This window comes from Haliaeetus leucocephalus, unplaced genomic scaffold (assembly GCF_000737465.1).
Source record: "Haliaeetus leucocephalus isolate CR32 unplaced genomic scaffold, Haliaeetus_leucocephalus-4.0 Scaffold880, whole genome shotgun sequence".
NCBI classification, from domain to species: Eukaryota; Metazoa; Chordata; class Aves; order Accipitriformes; family Accipitridae; genus Haliaeetus; species Haliaeetus leucocephalus.
The window spans coordinates 1,174,450-1,197,440 of NW_010973316.1; the positions used below are offsets into that span (position 1 = coordinate 1,174,450).

Sequence of the window (22,991 nt, forward strand, 5' to 3'; positions counted from 1 at the left end):
ACAGACAAAATTAGTAAATCATTTTTAAAACCTTATTAAACCTTTCACCTCTCTTTACATTCTTCATAGGTCTCTAAGCACAGCCCTCTCACTTCATCTTAAAAATGCAATGGAATAAATATTGCCTTTAAGTAGCTTAGACTATAAACAGCTACACGAGTTGACAGTAATACATTAGCATCCATGAATTTGAGATCAGAAGATGAAAATTTTAGAATTATCATCCTGGTAACTGTCATGGTCTATCCTTGCTTTCTTCTGAACACGGTTAAACATACATGAAGCTAGATGATGATTTCCCACTCTTCTAAGGGACTCTCTTTGCTCTCTTCATTACTTTTCTTCCCAAACATGATTCTTCTACATTTTATTTTGTTTTGGTAGATTATTTAGAAACAGCTGCTTTTCTAAAAAAATAGGTACACAACTAACTTCTCATATAAAAATCATAACCTTGGCCATTCCCATATTCAGCCTGAATCACAGAGCACAAAAATTCATGGAAATATTTCTATTTATTTTGTCATCAGGTGCTTTTTGAATCAAGCCTATGGCAAGGTAACTAAGCTTCCATCATACATAAATTACTGCATATTTTCAAGTATGTAGCTCTTTAGTTATCTGTCAAATGTTAAATTACTAGTAGTGTGACTTAGACTTAGGTATGAATAGCGCAAGGGAGTTTTTCAAGTACAGCTAGGTTTTCTTCCTTTTCAAACTACACACCCAAGTAGCTGTCATCAAAAGCAGCACTAGCAGGTCTGGTTGCTAGCTGGTCATCATACTTTGTACTGTAGACTTTGGAGTCATATTTAGCCACAATCTCTGTCACTCGATCAGAAATAAGTTGGCCTAAAGAGAAAGAAAACAGCTTAAAACCACAAATAAAATATGTGTGCACTCATTCAATAAGCAACAGGACTCTAAGAATGCTTGCTTCTAAAGCAACAACTCTTCCACAATACTGACGAGAAAATAGCCAACAGCAGCAGCACCAGAAAGGATACAAGTGAAAATTTGGATCCTACTTCAGCAAATAATTATGCACATATTTAATCAAAAGCACACAAAGAGTTCTCACTGAAAACAGAAGCTGCTCCTACATGTAAGCCAGGACTTAAATGGGACTGGTCAGTTAGGTTAACAGTAAGTATATGCTTATGGTAGTGCAGAAATGAGTCATCGCTCCTTATCTAAATACATGAGAGCTTAATATGGCAGACAAAAAACTAAGATGAGCATAGTCTGTTACCGTGTTCTCTGTTTTCACTTCACTAGCCACTAGGTGGTGACTTCATTACATTCTTTTGAGTATAAATTAAATCTTTAATCACAAAATTTTTTTTTTTCAGAAGGGCGCGTACTTCACATACATATTCATATATGTATGAATCATAGGGAAAACTACTCCTCCAGCATCTCAGAATGTAGAATAAAACTTTGGGGTGAAAAATCTAGTTTTTAGAAGTATACTATTGTCTTCTATTCAGAGGTAAGATTTTTTTTGTAGTAGTAGTAGTAGTAGTAGAGAAGAATAAGGTTGTTTCAGCAGATGAGACATCACTTTTGCCAAAAAGCAATAAAATGAATACAGAAACAAAATCTATAGTATACTGTATCTGCAATTTAGTTGCAATCACTCCACTTTGTTCAGAATTTAAAACATAGGACTGGAAACGAGCCTCCTGTGCTGCTTCATCTACACATAGGCTGGCATGATACTGAAAATCTTTCATAAACATTAGTATTTACATTCAAAAACAGGCAGCAGAGTTTGGCAGCTATGTCCTTATTGTAGCAGCACCATCTTTTGAACAGAGAGTTATAGCTAAATGCTGAATGATCCTGCAAACAAATACTGATTGAATCCCACATTAGCAAAATACATACATAATGTTCTGCGTAAACAGCGCAGTTAAGAAGTAAAATGTGCACCACAGCACAAAACAGATCAACATAAACAAACACAATAATGATAGTTCTCTTTGCAGGGTACATTTCTCATTGAAAATACATGCTTCATATGTGTGTCAGAAATTACAAAGCATGTAGATTTTCAAACAAGCAAAATATCCAAGAGGAAACTTAGCCTGCTGGTGGAAACAAATTCCACATTCCTGGGAAAATGCCTTTAAGACAATCAGAGTTATTTAAAAGACAAAAGACACATCTATACAATTATTACTTCAGGTTTAATCTGTGGTTGCCTTAATTATTCAGGAAATACTTTGAAGGAGGAGGAAGAATTTTTTCTGTTAGTTTTCTTACTGATGAAGACTTTGACTGTAGTTGGAGGAGTGTGGATAGAAATGACTAAGAGGATAAAGAGAAAAATCAAAGAGGTCAACTTCTCTGTGTCTTAAATGATATATCTCACCTTGCCAGTAAAAACTTCCAGGTCCTCCAAGCAGCACTCTGTCTCCCTTGGTGGGGGATGGGAAGGGACAGGGATGGGGAGAAAGAAAAAGAAAAAAACACATTAAGCATATCTAAAAACAAGAGAACATGTCCTATGTTTATGGGAAGTAATCCCATGCACGTATACCACGGTAGCTTCACTGACCCCAATACATTTTATTTTTTGAAGGAATGATTAATTAAAAGTGCATCCCGTAAAATGCTAAGATAACAAACAATATGCCTTCTGTGACTTGCTTCTGTATTTCACCCATTTAAAATTCTAGGCAGAATTGTGCTTTTATTGTAAGAGACCCTTCTACCCACATACATCTAAGACAACAGAAATACAATTAGGAGAAAACATAAGACTGCTATAAGGTAATCATAACATGGTTTTTAGGTCAGTACACAGAACTAGTTTCATCTTCTGCCCCTGCCACTTTCTGTAACTTATCTTTAGGAAAGCTTAATTCAGAAAAGCTGTGATGTAATTCCCCCACTTTGTATTCCTTGGTACAACTGCAATCCACAAACCATTTTATGAAACTTTAACCACATTAGCTATCCCAGTGCTGGGAATTTGCTCTCTAAGTAGTGAATTGGGCCATAGGCTTTGCTGCATAATTAAGCCACTTATTCAGGTTTTAATCTTAAAAACTCCCATATTCACCACTCAGAAAAATCTAGGTCAACGATTTGAAGATACCTTATACCCAGGCTTGCCCACTCTGCTAGGGTTTTGGATTAGAGCCAAGGTTGGTTTTAACAGGGGCCAGAGTCTGAACAGTAAGCTTCAGGTGTGCATGCAAAGTAACTCAAACCCTTACAGTCCTATACTGCACTTTGCAGTTTCCTCTGGAGGAAAAACAAAGAGTGTCCTCAGGCAAAGAGTGAAGGGCTATGACCCAACCATAAGATGTGAAGAACCCAAAAAATTGCCACATCACAAATAGGACTTGCACGGTCTTAACGTGTCCGGACTACGCTAAACAATTTAAATGTACAATGTAAAAAAACCTACAGTTAGTTCGCATATTTGTGCACAGTTTTATTGTGCTTAGATTTAAAAAGTAATTGTGAATTTAAATTAAAAAAAAAAGAACTATAAAAGGCAGGGAGAACATAAAAGTAGAAGAAACACAAGACAGACCACAAAAAAAGTCTTATGTGTACAAAACATAATTGACAAGAACATTGTTTACCAGTTCCCTTTAGCAGTTATTCTTCCTCAAGAAGTAACACTAGCTATGCACTCATGCCTTCACAATAATTATCTCAAAAACCTGACTACTACAGTTTATTTCACTTGAGGACCAGCTACAGCAGAGGTTTATGGCATGAGGCTGGGAAAGCAGATTATTTGTTCAGCACATGATCCCTACCAGAGGTGAAAGCGTCCCACTGTGAAGATGTAGGGAGAAACTGGTTTATAATACCAGAGTGGTTTGAAATTATTTTTGTTTATTTACAAGGATGTGTTTGGTTGGGTTTTTCCCCCCCAGGAATGGTAGTTTACATTTAGTTTCATAATAGCTGTGCTTGTATGTGGTCTGTATCAGGGTTGTTGTCAACTTGCAACTGTCTGCTGACTCGTAGGAATTGAAAAAGATTCACATACCTTTGTAAAGTCAATACTAAATCCACCTTGACAAAATCCCTGTCCATCTGCATCAATAGTGGCTACAAAAAAGAATGGATAAAAAAGAGAAAAATAAATAAAATAAATATTATCAGTACCAGATCAGACGATTCTGTGTATACTTTCCAATGCATCTTCCTAAGTAACCATGCACTCCTGAACTTGAACCTTGAAATTTTTTTTCTCCTCAGTCAGTATTTTCTCTTCATTAACAACTCACAACCAAATACTGTAACAACTTTAGGGCTGGCCTAACATACATATAACATCAACATATGCTCTGGCCTAACACAGTCAAAGTAAACAGCAACACCATAGTCCTTTGTATTTAATCTTAATTTAAGTTTTGGGGATAAACACTTGCAATTTTTCTTCAGGAAATAAGGTATCCAGAAACTAGCGAGTAAGTTTTTCTTTTGGTATGGAATAAAAATCTGGAAGGCACGTAACCGGAAGTCGTTTCAAGTATTGGCTTAAAACACAAAAAAAGCAGCATACCTGGCTGAAAAAATCTCTACGTACTGAGATTCATCCCATCAAGAATTGTTATGGCTGAGTTAATCTTATGATCATACAGCTCCAGAGTAGAAAAGTTGAGACCCCCTTATCTGGAAGTATGACTACTTAACTAGCATGCTTGAGTTTAGTACATGCTTATTAAACTTCTTTTTATGTTGGGACACACTGGATTTCATTCCTGCTGTTCACCAATGATTTTCAGCAAGTAAAAAAAAAATCCTAGCCTGAATGTTCAAATTTTAGGCTTCTGTATTTTAGAAAAGGTTATTAAGCCTCTGAATAATCTACCAACTCAACTACACGATATGGATGCAAAGCGTTTGGAATATAAGACTCAATATGTTCAGCAATGAATTAAAACAGCGCATCGCTATGTACGTACACATACATGGAAATCAAAACCTACTTGTACAAAACCTTGTCTTCTAAAATGAGCTTTCTCTTTAAATTACTTGAATAACAATAATTAGGCTTCAGAAAATTCTAGAGTTGGTTTTTGAAAAAGCACTTGCTACATAACTTTGCTCGAGTGATTACTACAGAAGTAGTCCTTTCAAAAACTGAAGTCTTCAATTCCAGTGATACTTGGATCTAAGATTTTCCTCTGGCCTACAGGAGAGAAAGCAAGGTCTGCATCCTGAACATCAACTGGAAGAGAATTCAGATGTCTGGATCTAGCTTAGGTTTTTTTCGAATTGCTATGAGCCTATATGTGGAAGGGGGTAATATCTGTAAAACATCCCGCTTCTAATGTACACAAAAATATAACAGAAGGGAAAGTCCAAACAGAAAAGCAACGACATGTTCTACACTTACTTGACCTGCAGGGTGCATATTCCACAGATTTAGATCCAGCAAGGAGGTAACAAGTTCCTACAGGCTCCCTCTCTTGTTTTGTTTCAGTCCTCCAGTGGTACAACGGGGCACAGGCCTAAGGAAGAAAACATGGCAGTGAGAAAAACTCCTCTTCAGAATGCTGGGGGTATAGAATAATACAATGGAATGCCAATTTTCTACAGAATAGTAACCAAAAAAAATTTTGGCGGATGTACCACATGTTATTAGAGAAGATTTATACTATCAGCACTGGGCTGGAAGTATCACCAGTTTCTATTTTTAGAAATAGCTGGTTTATCACAAGAATTTTAGAAATAATAATTTCTTAAAGCAACAGTTGTCAAGAGCTCATCAAGAATTTATAACACATTCTAACTTCAGGAAAACTATTTCTACTCCTTTCCTCAAAACCAGACAAAAATGCTACAACCTTTGTTTATAAAGGGTTAAAAAAGGCTAGCCAATAAATTCTGAGAAAACACAAGCCATACTGATTACTGGGATTGTGTTTAAATTCTGAGTTACCCAGATCTTTTCACTTTCTTTTTTCACTACGGTATCCCAGTACTGAGGCATTTGAAGGGCATCAAAAACCTACCAGAATTTTATCATTTTTGGATCTCACAGAGGCTCCAAACCACTGATGAGACTTAAATTCTAATGGATCATCAGGAGCAAAATCTCTGTTGCCTACAAAGAAAATGAAAAAGAAGCATCATTTCACAGGAAACCGTATAGCAAGAATTAAAAAAAAAAAAAACAACAAAAAAAACCCCCAAACACCAAAAAACTAAGTCATTGTTTTTGATGTATACAGAGAAAAACAGAAAACAGTAACATTGGAGGATATCGCCCTTTCATGGAAACAGGATTTAAAAAGGATTTTTTGTTATTATTCATTATTACATATGGGGCCTAACATAGCTATATTTACATACCAAGCATTTGTACAACACTGATTCCTTGTAAAAGCACAAAGTTTATAGCATCTTTGACAGCAACACAGTGAATAGCTCATACTTGAGATATTTGACTTCCAAGTCAGATTACAGCACTGCTCAAGAATCAGTGCCAAAGCCAAGTTAGGACTAATGCATCTAGAAGAAATATTGCCCTGATTAAATTATGTGAGTTTTGCCTTTGGCTAGAATTGGGACATAAATTCTTCTACTACTCTATCAAGTGTTAACATCTCCATTCTGAACGTCACTGCAGTGTACAAAGCATGGCAATTAGCACGCTTACAAGCTTATTGAGTGAAGTGAAAGGGTATTCAGTAACAAAAATGTTAGTTTTCCATGCAGAAGGGTAAATTAAATTAATGATAATCTGCACTGTTGTCTGTGTTAACTGTTTGGTGATGAAGGTTGGTGGAAGCAACTCAATTAGTGGTATTTCTGCAAGCGTGAAGGTTAGAATTCTTTAAATCATTTAACGTTTCTTACGTACTTTCACTGGAACAACAATGGAAACTTTGCCAGCCTAATGAGAAAATGGATGTAACGCTCTGGAAAAATGTATCTTTTTAAAAGTCACCTAGATCGGTGGTTTACAGTGCCTAAAGCTGAAGGAGTCATTGAGGTCAACAGCCATACATCACTTCCACAGGCTGCTGGGGGGAATCCCCAAACCCAACCCTGCTATGAATCAGAGACCTGTGACCACTTGAATCAAAACTTCCTTGCTTGTCTCACACCTTGTAAAGAATGTTCTGTCTCAAGAGACTGTTACTTCCATTAGGAAAATCCCATGAAAAGGAGAACAAATGTGATTCTAATCTGCAGAGTCAGCCAAAACATGCAAGTATCTGGACTATGTTTGCTCTTAGATTAGAACTATGTAGAAATCAATGCCAAGCACATAGCACCAGAGAACTAGCGTGGGTTTTTCTAATTTCATCAACGGTAATTAAAAAAAACCACTTCCTTCTGTCACTCCCTCCTCCACTCTCTTATTGAACAGGTGCTAAATACATGGAGGGCCTGATGATTAGCACATCTGGGCAGATTTATGTACACTTCAACATTCATACTATCACCCTTGCACAGACAGAAATGTAGTTTGGAGATCTGCATGTCACCTCCTCATGGTACAGAAAACCAAACCCAGATCAAGACGTTTTCCAAATAGGGAATTCTCCTTAGCACACTTCTAAAAAACCCTGTTTTATCACCATCTTTTCCCTTCCTTGCCTTTAATTCATGTAAATCCACCCAAGGACAGTTTTGCTCAAAGGATGCAGTTACATGACTGAGTTAGTTTCAGATGAAGCTGCCACCAAAAGGGGTAGCAGTTCCCATCTGCTCCCGTCCATATGTTCCTGCTGCCAGCCTCTGTCTTGGCACTATTACCTTCTGGTCACATAGTCACAACATGAACCACCTAAAAACAAACCTTACTCAAAAAATATTCAACAGGAGCAGGGACCAGCCCAACTGACTGCACAAGGAAGAAAGTAGTGCTAACCTGCTGGGGAGAAGACAGAAACATATGACTGGGAACTATTATCTTTTTTGGCAGCATCAGGGACCTAAAATTGGTTTATTCTGCTTGTAGTCACACCCAAGGTTATGCAGCCTAGAAAGACAGATTTGGCTTCTATCCGCTATTTGTCCAGCTACTCTCAAATACAAAGAAACCTCTCTGCTTTACTTGCCAAAGCAAGCTTTAAACAAAAGAAACTTGACAATAGTTATGGCATGGCATTTTACACCTTTCTCTACTCTTGGATACTTATGCAACGCTATATATGTATGACTAAAATGAAAGATAGTATAGCAGTTTTATAGTGTAAAGCAGAATCCTATTGTGCTAGGTGCTACAAAAGCGTCTAGGATGAAAACTTCCCATTTAAGTTTAAAACAATAGGCAGCAAGCAAAAGGAATGGTCGCATTGCAATAGCAGGTAGGCAGCAATTCAGCATTATCACCAATCTGATTTTATCACAGGTGTTAAGGAAGTTAGTTCCTTCAAATTTCAGCTGAATGCATCAGCTGAGACAGCATAAAGAAATTTAAAAAAAAAAAAAAGGCAGTACTGGTTACTGGTGCCATCTACCCATAGTCTATGTTGATTGGACTGAAGAAGAGGGGAACCAAGTAGTTTAACCAGCACATGCTGCCAAAACAGCTCCTCTCTGCCTTTTCCCTGGGCATTCTTGAGGTGCAGGCACTGCACCCCTCAAGGAAGAATCAGTGTCCAGGACAGCAGCTACAAAAACTTCCCTCTCCCTTGATCTTTAGGGGACAAAATTATTTTTTCTACAGTACTGAAAAAAACCCGATTCAGCTCTCAAATGAGGGTAGTATTAGAAACCACCCTTCAGTTTTATTTTAATAGGTAAACATCAAGGCTTTGAGATATAGTCAGAAGCTAGCATATAAAAAAACCTAAAATCTCCAAATCAGAAAACAAATGAACACAATCCCAAGTTTACTATGTTCCAAATGTAGTTTATTATGTTCCAAATGTCATAACTTCAGAAGCCAGCATAATATTTTCTGAAGGCCTAAGTAACAAATTAGGAATTCTAATGCTTAAAAAAAAAAGCCTCACCACATAGTAAAATGTGCTCCATTAGGCAATTTGGCTAAATAAATTTTATTTATAGCATGCTACTATTCCAAAAATATTTTACAAACATCTTGGTCAAACTGTCTAATGTCAGTGCAGATGCACATTACATAAAACAACATCTGCTACAAGTTGAAGATGCCTTACATTGAGTTTATCCTGTATTCGAAGCTTCTTTAGGTTCTCTAAAACTAAGTGGGGGGTCTTGGGGAGAAGGGATTGCTGTTCAGCTCGAGACTGGCTTTAGCACAAGAAAGTGTGTTAAGACACAAAAACTACATCAAGTAGAAAGTACATGCATTGGAAACACCGACTTTTCAGATAAAAAAATTGCAAACGCCCAATACAGGCCAAATCTGATGTTAACTCTCCATTAAAGAACAATAACCTTTATTTACTCACACTTATTCAAAATTCTGCCCAGGAAAACGCTGTGTAAATAGATTACGAGCCTTTCCCTCAGGTCCAGAAGAAAAACTAGTTTTATGAGGAACTCTGGAAAACACCCTGTCATCAAAAATCCCCTTGCCTTAAATAAGAAACCATTTGGGTTCCTGACTGGGGAAAACAAACATAAAGAACACTTAAATGTGAGCACCCACTGAAGCAAATCAGAGTTAAATAAGGTGTTTTAGCTATACCATAAAGTAGATTCATCATGGGAAGATATAGGACTGACTGCAGCATTTCTGTGTTTTAGTATAAAGAGCCTGACTTTATTATTATTTTATCATGATATAACTTTTCAGTGGGGGTTTTTTTTAAAAAAAAAAAAAAAAAAAAGCCTTCCCCACACCCTTTAAAAACAGTACCTACGTTAAATGAAGCAAACTGTAATACAGGTAGGATTTAAACATACAGGGATTTATAAATCCAGACCGATGTTTTGATGTATTATGTCAGCCATACTACTATAATGGTTCTTACAGCCACTGCTGGTTTTCTTGTATTTCTAAATTCATGTAGACTGTCTCAAGAATACCTTAGAAATGTCTTTAAACCAATGACGTACATGTAAAAAAGGGCATTCAAACAAATATATCTAGGCAATACAAACTATATTCTGACTAGACTTACTCAACAAAGTATTTAGAGTTTTTACACAATGCTATTTATCAGACTAAAATGCAGCCGCTACAGGGACTTCGACTCAATGGGTCATTAAGTCCAGGATTATGTCATTTTACCATAGAGTATTATTTTGTATCTGTAAAGGCAGCTTATGAGGTGTTTTTTCCTTTGCTCCCTTGCACTGTAGTAGACATCAGATGATGATTTTACATAACTCTTTCATTAGGGAAAAAGGGCTGACATGGAGAGTCAACAGTGCTTTGTCTCACTAAGTACTTTCCAGGTGGGGTGATGGGGTTGTCAAGGCAGGGACGGAATTGCTTTAAAAATCCATTACATAGGTGCGTTGTTGCTGCTGTACCAATGGAACTTTGTCACTTTACTGTGTTACATAGGATTTAAATTTATAAATAGAAACTAACATGGAGAGATGCTGAGTAGAAATCGCAGAAAAAGGAGAAAACAAAATAGTCTAAGCCATCTTCCAAGTCTAATAAAAAGATCAAAAGTTCTTTCAGTGCTTGATTTCTTTTGGCTATCAGCATGGGAGAGTTGCGGCCTTCTTTTTCCAATGTAAATGTTGTCAGTTACAGAAACAATGGTGTTACTACAAAATGATTGCAGTTGAGTAAGTGGATCGAGTTGTAACTTGCAGCCCGCCTGTTTGCATGGTAATGAGAAAACTGAACTAAAACATTTGCCCCTGATCTTGAGTGCCAGACTTAACTGAGATAATCATGAGTCAAGAGGCAGTGCACTGATGAAGCCTGGTTCAGTGTTGTCATACTATGAATACTTACGAAGTTGTAAAATTTCACGTCACCCAATTCATAGAATTTCCATTAAAATAAACCTCTTTGTAACTATGCCAATTCAACACAAATTATGTTGCCCCTTCAGATAAAGGGAAAACTTTACGCAGCTAGCCAAAACAAAGACAAACTTGTATATTTTATAAGAGCACTGTTTTTATAATATGAGAACTTTATGTAGTATAAAGCTAGCCATCTTCCACCCAAAATCTCAGCAATTTCAACCTCAGTTAATGAGGCAAGAGTGAGTACAAGCTTATCTTTACTTGAAACTCCCCATGCTGTGAGGCAGATGATGGTTTAGCAACCTTGGTTTAGCCACAGTGTTTTGTTAATGACTCAGGGAGACGGGAATGAAGAGCTTCCCCCTATTCCCCTTCCCTCTTCTGAGGTATGAATCCTGCTTCTTCACCCAGGCAGTGCTGGAACAAAAGCATCTTTTCCCTTTGCCTAACATAAGAAAGACACTTTTTTTTTCCCCAACTAGTCATACAGTTGAGATCCAGCTACACACATGCAGAGAGCCAACAGTGTTTGTTCCGGAGTCTACCTAATCACAAAAGCATGAGCATTTTTCCACTGTCAGCTATAACAACATGAAGAGGAGGCCTTACACATTCTGCCGCCCTCCTTTGTATTCTGAGCAGTACGCAGAGCCCAACGCAGACTTCAGTTACACCAGCACACACGATAAGGGTAACAACCAAACTTCAATGGGACTGAGGTAATGATAGATTTAGCAAGACAAAAATCAATCCATTTTACTACAAACAAATGAATGGTCTTCACACGATTTATTGCTTTATTGTTGATTAAATTGACAGCCTTTGAGATTGAAATCCCCATACCGATTGCACCCTAATACCAATAAAACCATCAGCTAAAAATAAAACAGTACTTTGTTAAAGCACGCTATTTGCACAAAATACCAACCTATCCCACGCTTCCTTATCCGTCTCCTTATTCTCTAAGTGGAAAGGATGGAGTTATGAACAATTGACTTATTTGCACCAATGATCAAAATCTCCAAAAGGCAAATATAAACTCATGACACCCACTCCAGTCATAACGTCCCAACATCAGCAGATCTTACGCTGTGCAATGCTACAGCACAAAGCTGCACAAGGCAGTAAAAATACCCACTTCAAACTAAATAGGTCACAGATAGATACAGCCATGCCAAACCAGTGGTTTCAGCTTCCAAACAAAGACTCCTATTGTCTAGAATCACCCACTCGGGGACAGAAAAAAAAACAAATGTGGAAACATAAGGAGGAATCGGGAGAGCTTTTTTATAAGTATTTTCTTCTTCAAAAGCTTCTTTCTCTTCTCTTAGGACAGACCAAGATAACCAGTCTTAAACAAATTTCATCCAAAAATATTTAAGAACAAGCCATTTCTCTAAAATTACTCTGATGGTCAAAACACATGGGAAGGGGGAGAAAAGGAGGGACAGTACAACTGTCAAAGTGACAAAAACTTTTTGCAGCCAGAGGCTACACTGACTTCTTTTTCCAAAGCAATAAAAACACACCACACAGAGCTGAAAACATTTGAGATGTTCTTAGGTTTTAGTATTCAACAGCTTCTGTAAGTTTCCCCAATCTTGAATTCTGAGATCTGATATAGAGAACAAAAGCCATAGGGAAAGCTTTTACCAAAAGAAGGAATGACAACTTACCAGAAGAGCAAAACAATACATTGTCTGAGCAAGCAGATCTTCCTGTGCTAAAAATGAAATCTGCTCAAAAAATCTGCAATTCATTAGCATAGAAGTTCAAAGTTGTTTTATGAGCATATTTTCCTTTGTAACAGTTCATAGAGCTGTCTGCATTTCATCAGATTATTCTAAATGCAGAAGCTCTTGAAACACTCTCAGTACTGCACTTTTTGATGCTGACAAAGAGCTGCACTTTCAAGCATGCTGTACTGGAGCAAGTACGTTTCTCAATTAAAGTTTTCTTTAAAAAAATGGCAGATTTTTGCAAGAGAAACTTCATCATCACAAAACTGTTTTGTTACATATTTTATGAAAAGCCATGGGAGCATGAAGAAATGCTATTTGTACCAAACCATTTCCCACTATTCTTGACTGATGAAGACCTAGGACCACAAAGATGAAAAGTAAAATAATATGAATAATTATGAAGATTGTTTCCTTTTGGAAAACAAGCACATAGGAAACTCACTTGGTTTACATTAATTTGCTACATATTGCTCACATGTGTACAGTCTGATTAACTCCAACTGGTTACAGGGATCCCTGAACAATTTTTTATTTGTCAGCATGAAAATTCAGAGTGATCCTGCTCTCTAAAATTCCATGGCCAAATAATGGAGCTATTTATCTAGATGTCAGACAATTAGCTAAGTGTATCCACCCTGCTATTCCACGTATGCCAAACTATAAAATACATAAAGACATAAAGATCACTTGCTGATTTTCCTAAAAAGCATGTTTGACCACCCCTCTGCTCACTGGTTTTGTTGTCTGGCTCAAAAGTGAGCTTTTGATCCTCCTCCTGCACAGAAAAACATGTTTAATTTTATATACAAAAAATGGATAACTATACAAAATAAATATAACTCTCAGAAAAAACTTAAACTTTTCAAGAATCTTCTCCCTGAGCAAGACTATGGAAATACTTTCAGTAATATTTGGTACTATCTATGCAAGCTTTGCTATGCTAGTCTGTGAAGGCTGTGGAAGGAGAAAAGGAGAGGGAGAATAGATGTGTCTTTAAAACAAATGGGTTTGGACCTTTGTCTCAAAACTGATCAGAAACAGAAAATGGACTGCTATATTACATGCATTCCTATCACAGTGTACCTACAAGAAATATGTTTTTCCTGGAAAAAGCTGCTAAGCAGCTGGCAGATGAAGCCAACTGTTCAGCATTCTAAGAGAGGAACCACCTCTAGTACTAGGGCTCAGCAAGCTGTAAGAGCAGGTTTTCCACCATTTGCTTTCCCAGATTCTTTCTTCTTTGTAAGATTCAGAATATTCCCCTATTGTTATGGATTAGAGGAAAAAAAAACCCTAAATTTTCAGTCACAAAATTATCTGGTGTGGAGAATGGATAAGAATGAAGACAAATATTTACCCACCTTGACCTATAACTTGTGGGTTTTGGTAATTTGAACATGAAATGTAAAATGTCTTGCAAAGGAAAGGATTTACTAACATTGTTTATGCTTATGACAATTCTGAAGAACACATTATCTTGAGAATGTCAATTTCCCCCTGGTGCTTGTCCTGAAAAACTACAGCCTCCTACACATTCTGAAACTCTGAAAGTTAACTGAGGGGAAAAAATCCCAAGTATTTTTCGTAACAATTCAATCGAAATTGTGGTAATGCTGTGGCAACTGTAGTAAGAAGTCAAGATATACAAGAATACAAATACCAGAAACTTCAGTTTTGTGACAGTGGCACATTTAGCTACTGAATTAAAAAGGTAAACAGGAATAAGGCAAAAAAAGTTCATCACTTACATAGCACTTTTTAATCAGATCTATTTCTATCTAGATTTGCAGGATAACCTGTTAAAGTAAGAGATACAAGCACTGCTTCATATTTCAGTTTTGCAACAGGATCAATGAAAGCATGCATGTGAGGAAGCTTGCTCTGGTGGTTGGTTCCTTTTTAACTTTAACCTTTATGTGCTTCTAAGAGCACGAGCCAGCCAGAAATGCATGCCTAATGATACTTGAAAGCCTTTACAAAAAAACACTAACCCTAACTTTCTGGCCATGTACACACAAGCACATGCAGCACAGCTATACACACCCCTGAATTTGAGGGCATTTTCTACCACACATGTTTGTTATGCAATTTTCACATAGTCATAACTATGTTAAATCAAAGCCAACTGATGTCAACGTTAAAATGCTCAGAAGCCCCACAGTGAAGCATCTTTACATTTGGGAAGTGTTAATGTGCGATATAAACATTTTCCCTTCCAAAGCCACCATGTATACCAGAACGTCAAAAGCAATTATTATAATATGTACAGAAACACACGCACACAGACATATATACAGAATATTGTCTACTGGATTTTTACATGAGTGTAACCATTGTACTGGGAGATCTAGGACAAGGGGTGATCCCTCTTCCCCTTTGCAAATATACTGCTGTTTTAAATGAGAAAATATGCTGTGTAAGAACAGTGAAAGAACATTTCTTCTCAGTCAGCAGTTTAAAAATTGTAATATGCACTTTAATAAGGGGATTTTTTTATGTTACAGGATGGTGGGGAGGGCATGAAAGGGAGGGAAATACATATATTTTCAGCATGAGAGCTATGCGAGTTCCGTGAGTGGACTGCTATTGCCCAGCTCCCCTCCTGAAAGGGCCAAGTTGTCACACACAGGAAGGAATAAACAAAAGTAGTACATTTGGTAGTACCAGGAACTATCGGCTTAACAACTTACTGCTTTCCTCCAGAGTAGCTGGGGTGAAGGTAAATGCAAGTAACAAGCAATACTGGTATAAGGTAAGGGCTTGAATGACTCCTCCTGCAAAGATTAACATAAAGCAGCTACTACCTTCTCTCTTGGGCTACCTAATAGCTGTGGCATTTGTCTCATGGAAATGACCACACTTCTGTGCTAATATGATATTAAAGCCAAAAGCAAGTGCTAGAAAATAAAACCCAACTCTGTGCAGTCACTGCTGTGCAGCTGAGCTCAGTGTGGCCTTTGTATGGATGGGGAAGAAAAAAAGGACCCATAAAACTTGAGGAAAACTTAACTAAAAAACAAGGAATGTTTAAGAAGAAAAAATAATAATAACTGAGAGAGAAAAAAACCCTTGTTTGGTGGATCTCTGTAAAACGCTACTCTCTAATTCATTTGTGATACAACCATGAGACAAGCGGACAAGCACAACCTCACACCGTCAAAACAAGACTCGCTCTTCCCTCCATTCCCTTGCTACATTCACAGCACAGAAACATGGCCTCTTCCTTGCTCTCAGACGCTGCGTGCAAGACACAGTGGCTTGGCCTGGTCCAGGATCTGCTAGCTACGCTATCTGGCACAAGGAAGCAGGAGGAGGAACAGGAGCATGACTTTTTCACAACCCCATGTAGGCAGTTTGGCACCAACAGGTAAACAGAAAAAAGCCACAAGTAGAAATGTTCTCATTATTTTCACAGGTCAGATTTCATTAGAAAAGAACTCTGAAGAAACCCATCTAACTAATTACGCAGAACCTGTGCTGCTTTTTCCATTAAAAAAACAGCTAAACAATCTTGGGGGCAGGAATAAAAGTCTGCCTTGAATTGCAGGGCTAAGCAATACCTCTGGAGTTACAAATCATATTTATGCAAATGTTGAAGTAGCGATGGATGAACCTGAATTCTTGCAGAGGTTGAGTCATCTACAAAAAGCACCTTCGCATTAGCACCACAAGTCAGTGGTCAAATCTTCTGCTTCCTATTTCCTGCAAAGGGAATCACAAGTCTCCCCTAACTCCTGCTACCTTATGAGGTAGGAGCAGGCAGGAGTCGGGGGTTACACTGTGTTGGCAGTAAGACATTGTCATCGTAACATAGGGAATCAACCATTGTATTATGCACAAAGAAAAAGACATTTTATTTTGTCTCAGTGCATTTATTATTTTATTATGCTGAAATACAATGCCCCTTTTCACCCAGGGAATAATGGACAAATGCATTATTTCCCAATTCATTGCCACAAAGCTAGGATGAGTTAAAATGTGCCTGAAAAAAATCCTGCTATTTCTACTGTTAAATTTCAAGTGATTAACATGCCCATTACTTAAAGGCCAATTATAAGCAAAACACTATTTGTTTGCCCAGTAGCATGTACCTTAAGCACAGACACACAGAAAAGCAGCACGGGCTCTGCATCTATTAATGCTGCTGGGCATACAGAAAAGCCTATTGCAAATGTTCACAGTATAAACAGATAAATGCACTGCAATTCCCATTGGAAGATGCAACTAGAACCTACCCAGGTGGCTCATCTTTCCCTACCGGAAGTTTTTTGGCTATTATATTACTGGTGATTATTAATTAGGGACATCTAGATTCTTTCTTTAAAAAAAACCAAACAAACAAAACCCACATTTGTATTCTAGTAAACAATAAGCCCAAAGTAAAAACAAAACAAAACAAAAAAACCAAACAAACCCAAAAAACCACCACACCACAATTTTTGCTGTCTTACACTGATGCAGACATGTCACACTTTGCAGCTTACTAGAGATCTTAAATAATCAGGCAGAAACATTCCTGTAGAGTGAAGTAAAGAGACTGATAATGACTTGGGTTTTGCGTGTACCATTATGTACGTCATTCTTTATTTCACAAGAGAACTGGTAACATAGTAGTTTTTAGAAAAACATGTGGAGATTTCAGAAATGTGAACACCAACAACATTTTGTGGTATACCTTGACAACAGAATTGGAAGAAGAGCTTCTCCGCTGTATTGTACATGATTTATGAAGGCTGCATAAACCTAACAGCCTTTAGACTGCTGAGTCAAAATACCAGCAGAGGCAAGAATGAATTATAACCAAACAGACCTTAAAAGCACAGGTGTTTCCTCTGCCCTACCACATGGGTCTTGCTAATCCACTCCCATGCCATGGAAAGGTTTTTCCACTGGTCTGAAACATGCTGTGGAAAACAGGATTCAACGCTGAATGGCTCAAGCAGAAAAGCATATGCAGCACGTTCTCATATGACCTGCCACAGCTTGTGGAAATCACTATGTGTACCAGAGCATGAAGAGTGAGTGAAATGTTTAATGTCAGCATTGTCGCTGATCGACCTTAGTATACTTCAGAAATGGGTAAGAGGGTGCCTCAGGTCAGAGGCATTAAAGTGCTGCTATCATAAATGTCACAAATTCTGTGAAGCTACATCTGAGAGGAAAAAATAAAAAAAGAAATTTATTCCGCAGTTTGAAGTTTATACTCTCAGTTTTAGATTAAACTTCTGAGTATTTCTGCCTATACCGCCTTTGCTGGTATTAAAAAGTATCTTTCCTCACATGCCATATTCTTAACAGGCAATAAACCCTTTGAGGTTTGTTGGGAATTAGGTTGCTAAATGTTTCTGGATTGCTGGGAAGTACAGAAGAAAAATAGAAATAGGTTAAAACAAAAGAATAATGTATGCTCACTCAGGCTTTCAGCACATACCAAGGACAACAGAATTCTAAAAGAGAGGGGAAAAAACCCCCAAAACCACACACCACAGCAAACCAAGCCTTGACTAGTTGCCAGTCCAAAACCAGCTGCATTCACATCGACCATCGAGAAACCCCAAGTGAATCTGAATCCCTTCTGCTTCCTCACATTAGGATTAGAGCAGGGACACCCCATCACCCCTTATCATGAAGTACACGTTACCTGTGGAGTCAAATACAATCGGCTGGCAGTTTCTGTTTGAATTCCAGTTACATTTGAGCACCTGGCCTCCTTCTACAATGTTGTGCTGGGTAGTGTTTGCCTTCGGAGCTCCCACCAGAAGAAATATCCTGCAGTAAAAAAAAGAAATACAACAAAGGTTTCGCCACCTAAGGCACAGATGTTGTTACTTTATGACGTCCAAAGAGTTAATAAAGCAAAACCCTTGCACATTCATATCTAAATCTGACTAGAACTACTTTGAGTTTCAGAGACTTTCATATTAGGTTTTAGTCCTGAGTCCCTCTTTTCTGCAAGCAAAAGCAGGCAAAAAAACATATTTACCAAAAAGAAGAGACAAAAGAAGATAAGAGAAAATAATTCTGTCCTACTTAAAAAGATATTTAAAATGAGATAAATACCTTTTATAGACTTTTTTTTTCCTTTCAAAAATATGTATGTATGCAGCAGAACAGGAAATGAAGTACTTCTGTAATTTAGGAAAGTCATCGGCTGTCATAATTTCTGGTTAATTTTGTACATCAGAGTAATTCAAGGAAGTCAGTCAAAAATGGAAACAATACATAAACAAAACAGTAGTGTTTCTGAGCTAAGAAGGCACCAAGTGGTGAGTCAGCCTAGTATTAGCAAATGTTCTTTTAAAAAGAATGTCCAAGTACCCAAGTGAGTGTCAACCATAGGTATGTACATTAATAAGAAAACGATTACTGTGTAATAAATTTCAGTAAAGTTTCATTAATATCTGTTGTGCTTTTACAAATCTCTGCTCATATGAACACGTTAAGTGCACTCTACTTACAAACTGCTATGAGATTACGCCTGTGCAGCTGGTAAAATTCAGAAGTTGCAAAGTAAGAAACAGACTGAATAAAAAGCCAGACCAAACAAGGTTCTTAGCAACTTCCAACAAGGTTATTAACATCTTCCAGGAACTCTGAGACCTCTGAGACACACTTGACTCATCAGTGCTTTCCCGAGGAAGTCCATCTGAAGTATAGACAAAGACATATAGAAGACTAAATGCTTCCTTTCATCAGAATCTGCTCTGTTGTTTCCATTTAGACTGTCGAAGAGAGAATATAGCTTGCAAGAGCAAGTCTTATCATCCCGTATCAGGCATTATGGTTATTTAGTTTTGAAATCGCGTTAGCTGAAGAAGCTGCAAGACTGGCTGGAGAGAATGTCTACAGGTAGGCAGATCCAGACTTACCAAACTTGCTCTGGTTTTCACAGCCATCTTCCAGACTTCACTTTAGTACAGAGCTAAGTTTGTATTTCTTAACATGTAAATACCAGGTATAAACACGTAACACCTCATCAATGCTCAATTCATATGAAGACCAACATAAGCTACTAGTGTTCAACTCATGTGACTTTCCAGAACTTCAAAAATTTCCTGGTGTGGACCCTGATAGAAAATCCAGGCTAGTTGGCAATCTATTTGTTTTCCTTAGTTGCCATTTCTAGACTCTCTAGATTCTGAGAACAAGAATTCAGAATGCTTTAATCAACTTAAAATGTGCTCTCTGGGCGTAACAGAAATGCTTAAAAATAAACACCATAATGTCAAGTAAAGAAACACATTAATTACTATAATTACAATCTATTAAACAAGTGGTAGCTTGCCTCCCACTTCACTCTTGCATCACTAGCTTTTGAGAAGCCCCCCAAATTAAATACTTGCTTAAAAAAAAAAAAAAAATCATTCCCATTCTTTCATGTATTTAAAATCTTTCTTAAGATAATCTTTGTGATGAAATTTATTAACAAGATTACCAATAAAGGAATCATTATGGGACTCCACAAAGGTTTAGTCACCTCTTCTCCCAAAGCAAAAAAATGCATTTTTATCATCATAGACCAAATGAGCAGATTTTGTCATACGTCTGATAATAATATACAAATTACCTAAACACAAAAAAGTCTCTAGTCCACATACTTTGAGAAAGGGGGAGTACAGGGAAAATTGTTATTTCCATGGGAATACACCATCTATGCTTTGATGCTGCCTATCTCCTACATGATGCAACCATCTGCCCCAACACGATGCTGTGGACAAGTCTGGGAGTGTACTGACATCCTCAGAAGTTCAACTTCAGTAGCTATACTTACAGGAATAATCACTTGTCGGTGCTTTGCCACGGGCCGATAAAGAGAAACTGGTATTTCCATGTACTTGTATCCTGGAAGACTGACTATCAAATGCAAGTCTTTTAAAAGCCATGGCATGCATGAGAAACCTTTTTCAGTTTTTATGAAGTTATGTTCAGTCACTTCTTATAGCCCTGTCAGGCACCACATAGCACCCTGATACAAGACTACCACTTTGACTCCTGGAATAGGTCTTTCATACTGGACTTCTAAATATGCTTTATTTTGGTATCCAGCAGGTGAAAATAGACTACGAAACAGCAGCTTGAGCATTCAAGAATAAATAACACTCCTTTGTTGTCAGGCTAGTCAATCCAAATAGCTTTAGCTCAACTAAATTTACTTAATCTCTACTACCCATGTAAAGAGCAGGTGATAAATAAAAATTCAATGAAGCAACAACAAAGGTGTAGGAACCAAGTGACACACGTGACACTCAATAGAAACCATGTAACAAGGCTCATTTTACTAAATGTCTTTTGTTAATCATGCTGCAAAACAGTTCACTCAATTTTTTACTTAAGATTTAACTGCAGACATCACTGCTCTCGCTGCTGTTCATCACCACCTTTCTTTCCCCTCCAACAGCTCGAGGGCACCTGCAGGCATTACAGTCTGTGGGGTGTGTGTGTTGATCCTTCTTGAAGGATGGGGAAGACATGGGCCTATGTCTGGAGAAAACTGTACACAAGTATCTCTGGCTATTTCAGGAGGCAAAGTATCAGCCTTCATAGGCATAAATTCAAAATTTAACACTACTAGTGCCTCTTGCTGTGAAAGTTGCATAGGTACTTAGTTTCAACAATGAGCTTAAATTTAAGATTAAGTGCAGTACTAGGGTTTGGCTTCGCAGATACAGACTAACTTCCAGTCACACCAAAAAATTGAGAACATTCCCTTAAAAACAGGAAGGAATCTTCCATGCTGTCTGAAAACCACTAGCGTTTAAAGTTAAAAAAAAAAAGCCAACACTGTCTTCTTTTACAGCCACGTGCTTTTTGGTCAATAGTTATAAAAATAATGGAAAGGTTCCAAATAGTGATTTTCAATGAGAGCTGCGTCATGTTTTTCCTTATCAGAAAGCAAGGAAGAAAGTTTACTACATGTATTTACCAGTCTCCTGATAACTTTGCATCCACACATGCTGACTTAAACATAAAGGGAGGAACACAAGTAGAACCTTTTTTCTTTTAGTGCTGAGACTTATAAGATTAAGATAGCACAGAAAGACGTTGCAACACGCGCAAGTTAAGACAGGATGACTTCTAGTATTTGTAGGCAATAAAGAAATGCAAACGATGCTAGCTTATGTACTACAAAAAGACTTGCTCCATAGCTATAGAATTTGTTTATAAAGTTCTATGAGAAAGAGAGAAAGAGAAAATCCCCTCAGCGTGACAAAGGCCAGCAGCTCTTCCAACTTTACAGCCCTTTCTTAAGGTGGGAAAGGAAGGCAAAAGAAGTGGCAAAAACCAGGTCTTAATGTAGCCCGCACTTGAGAAACACGGACTAATTCATTACGGCAACACCACGACTTTGAAGTTAGTGACACGACTGTCCAAAAGTCTGAAATGCAGCAGCTACTGCACGTTGCTTAGTTTTCATTTAACATGAAAGGAGAACATATTCAGGAAGCAGTCGTGGAGGGCGTTTACACGGAACTTTTTCTTCCCCAGACTCCCCAGCAGCTTTGTGACCCGCACAGACAGAGCGCAAGTCAAACGCAGCACTTCTGCACAGAGCAGTCAAAAAAAGAGCACGGCAGAACTTACGGGACAAAAACCTCCGAGGCGAGACGTAACGAGGCAAACCACCACACCTTCGCCTCGCTGCACCGTATTTATTCCCACCATTATCTGCATAAACCGCGGACCGACAAGGCTATTCAGAACACCCAGCGGTGCAAAGTTTATGCCGCGTGAAGAGACCCTTACCCACCGCCCAGAACCAAGTCTTGCTTCCCGCTGAAAGGGTCCCAGCGGCCGGAGCCGTCCCCGGAGGGGGGCTCCGCCGCCGCGGTACCCACCCGTGCCCGCACACGCCGGGGAGCGGGGGGGTCCCGCTGCAGAGACTCGCCCTCGGTGCGGGTCCAGCTGCGGGCCGGGCACCGCGGCCGCCAGCCCGGCCGGGGGCAGGCGCGGCTCCGCCACAGCGCTCCCGGGCCGGAGCACAGGGCTCCCGCCGATTAACCGCTGCCCTTCCGAGAGCCGCCCTGCCGTCGGCTCTCCCCCCGGCCCGCGCTGCGAGCCAGCGGTAGCGGCTCGGCTGCTGACGCGGGGGAGCTTCTCCCGGTCCCCGCACCGCCCTCCTCATCCTCGCCCTCACCCTCCTCATCCTCGCCCTCACCCTCCTCCGGGCCGGCCGGGCTCTCGCACCTCGCCGGGACAACGCCGCCCACGCACCGCAAGCGGAGCGGAGCCAGGCAGGGGGCCGCCAGCACGGGCCCCCCGCCCCGGGGAGCGGCCGCCCCGGCAGACGCCGGCCGCCCGGGGACGGGAGCGGGGACGGGACCGGGGACGGGAGCGGCCCCACGGGACACTTACGAGGATGGGTCGGGAGCGAAGAAGTCCACGGCGAAGCCA

At 38.9% G+C, this 22,991-nt stretch overlaps 1 protein-coding gene across 1 annotated transcript in view; it reads right to left on the reverse strand.

The window, feature by feature from the left end:
* The window catches only part of ITGAV (integrin, alpha V), a gene marked incomplete at its 5' end in the record, with an annotated part of 51,041 nt that extends 28,054 nt beyond the window's left edge, over positions 1-22,987 (reverse strand). The window contains 7 exons of the mRNA XM_010583263.1: positions 727-852; positions 2,378-2,423; positions 4,019-4,080; positions 5,375-5,489; positions 5,994-6,085; positions 18,241-18,368; positions 22,953-22,987. Coding sequence (XP_010581565.1) covers positions 727-852; positions 2,378-2,423; positions 4,019-4,080; positions 5,375-5,489; positions 5,994-6,085; positions 18,241-18,368; positions 22,953-22,987 — 604 coding nt within the window. The remainder of the gene's footprint in view (positions 1-726; positions 853-2,377; positions 2,424-4,018; positions 4,081-5,374; positions 5,490-5,993; positions 6,086-18,240; positions 18,369-22,952) is intronic.
* Positions 22,988-22,991: the final 4 nt, after the last annotated feature.